Source organism: Nicotiana attenuata, unplaced genomic scaffold (assembly GCF_001879085.1).
Source record: "Nicotiana attenuata strain UT unplaced genomic scaffold, NIATTr2, whole genome shotgun sequence".
NCBI classification, from domain to species: Eukaryota; Viridiplantae; Streptophyta; class Magnoliopsida; order Solanales; family Solanaceae; genus Nicotiana; species Nicotiana attenuata.
The window spans coordinates 244,707-246,519 of record NW_017671112.1 but is presented as its reverse complement, the minus strand read 5'-3'; the positions used below and the strand labels follow the sequence as shown (position 1 = coordinate 246,519).

At 38.6% G+C, this 1,813-nt stretch overlaps 1 protein-coding gene across 1 annotated transcript; it reads left to right on the top strand.

Annotated features, from left to right (window-relative positions):
• The first annotated feature begins 697 nt into the window (after window positions 1-697).
• LOC109205988 lies at window positions 698-1,459 on the top strand. The gene has a single exon (XM_019368756.1). It carries the CDS (start codon window positions 698-700, stop codon window positions 1,457-1,459), a length of 762 nt encoding a protein of 253 aa, XP_019224301.1.
• Window positions 1,460-1,813: the final 354 nt, after the last annotated feature.

Here is a 1,813-nt window from a genome sequence, read left to right as displayed (position 1 = left end):
AACTAAATTTATCAACAAATTATTTACAAGATGAAATAATCATTATAGAGTAATTAACGTGATAAAAATACGACAATCTTTTTTAATCTAGAAATTAATGGTATTGCATAAACAGAATACTTGAATTCAAAATTATATCATCTTAACTAACAAAGATGATTAATTTATTATAAAAACTTCACTTTCAAAGTTAAAACCCGTCTTCACCATGCTCTCAGCTCACGTTAGCTAAACGTGCGCCGAGTGTGGCTGCCATGGCTTGAGGGCGAGGAAGGGGAAGAGGAAGACCACGAAAGCAACCAAAGACGCCGATCTTAACCATTAGAAACTTAGCTACTAATAAATTGAAGGATGTAGAGGACATGCAGAAAGCGGAGAAACAAGTAGCAACTGAACAAGGAGAGGTGGAAATTGCTCCAGTAATTAGCTCAGAGATGAAGGAGATACAGATTCACAACTCGGCGGAACGAGGAGTGAAGGAATTTGAAAAAGGAACTGAAGGGAAAATCAATGGAATAGTAACGAAAGGGGAAAAACTGGTCAACCTGACAAGGAAACTCTGAAAACACAGGGTGAGGAAGCTAAGGGATCAAGGGATGAGCAGAACAGAAATACAGAGGCAAAACCCATAGATCGAGGTCAAGAGGTTAAAAAGTGGTCAAATATGTTTTAACAAAATAGAGTGGCTACTCATGGAATGGCTTTGAAGTATGTACCTCCTCAGATTATAGATGGCCAAGCAGTGGTGCAGCTTGAGGTGCAGGATGTGAAGGAAGAAGAGGAGAAGTGGAGTGCAGCACTGATTGCTTATATTGTGGGTGAAAACCCAGGATATAATGTTATGCGAAGATACATTGCACAACACTGGCTGGACATTGGTGAACCAGATCTGTTTCTTCACGAGGATGATTATTATGTGATAAAATTTCAAAATATGGATGATATGCACAAAATTTTCTATGCTGGACCTCATACTATAAGGAACAGGCCAATCATTCTCAAACCTTGGACTCCAGAATTTGATATCAGTAAGGAATTTCTAACTGATATACCATTGTGGGTGATTTTCCCCAAATTACCAATGAGCTGCTGGGGAAATGGATCATTGAGTAAGATTGCAAGTGCAATTGGAAAGCCTTTGTTTGCTGACGAGTGTACAACTAAGCAAACAAGGATATCATATGCAAGGATGCTGATTGAAGTAAATGTAACTAAAACTCTGCCTACTGAGATCAAGGTAATGGATCCTAGAGGGAAAGCATTCCAACAGACAATAGCTTATGAGTGGAAGCCAGTGTATTGTGATAAATGTCAAGCTATTGGTCATATCTGTCAAAATCATCAAGGAAATAAGGAGCAAAGGGTAATACAACCACAAAGAAGAAGGGAAGCAAAGAAGGTTACATATGAATGGAGAACAAAAGGACCTATAGCTAAAGATGTTAGAGATGAAAAATAGGACAATGCAGAAGGAAAAATGGGTGAAATAGCAAAGAGAATTGGAGTACCACACAAAGCTGCAGATGGTAAAACTGGAATGCAACAAGAAGAAGTGCAAGCTATACTGCATCAGACTGCTGGGGATAAGGGGAGCAATAACAAAGAGATATTGGACAGAGGAAAGAATATATTAGACTTTAACTTTGAGAACTTTCCTATGCTGAGACCACAATCTAGTAGAGTTAGCCCAAAAAGAGGGACACCGATTACTAGTGGAACCAAAAACCTACCTCATGATAGAGGTGGGGAATGCAGAAATTATTAAATGAAGTGGTTGATATGGAATGTGAGGGGTATTAATAAATGGTACAAG

Coding starts and splice junctions, on each gene's coding strand:
- LOC109205988 (XM_019368756.1), top strand. CDS start 698: ATGGCTTTGAAGTATGTACCTCCTCAGATTATAGATGGCCAAGCAGTG.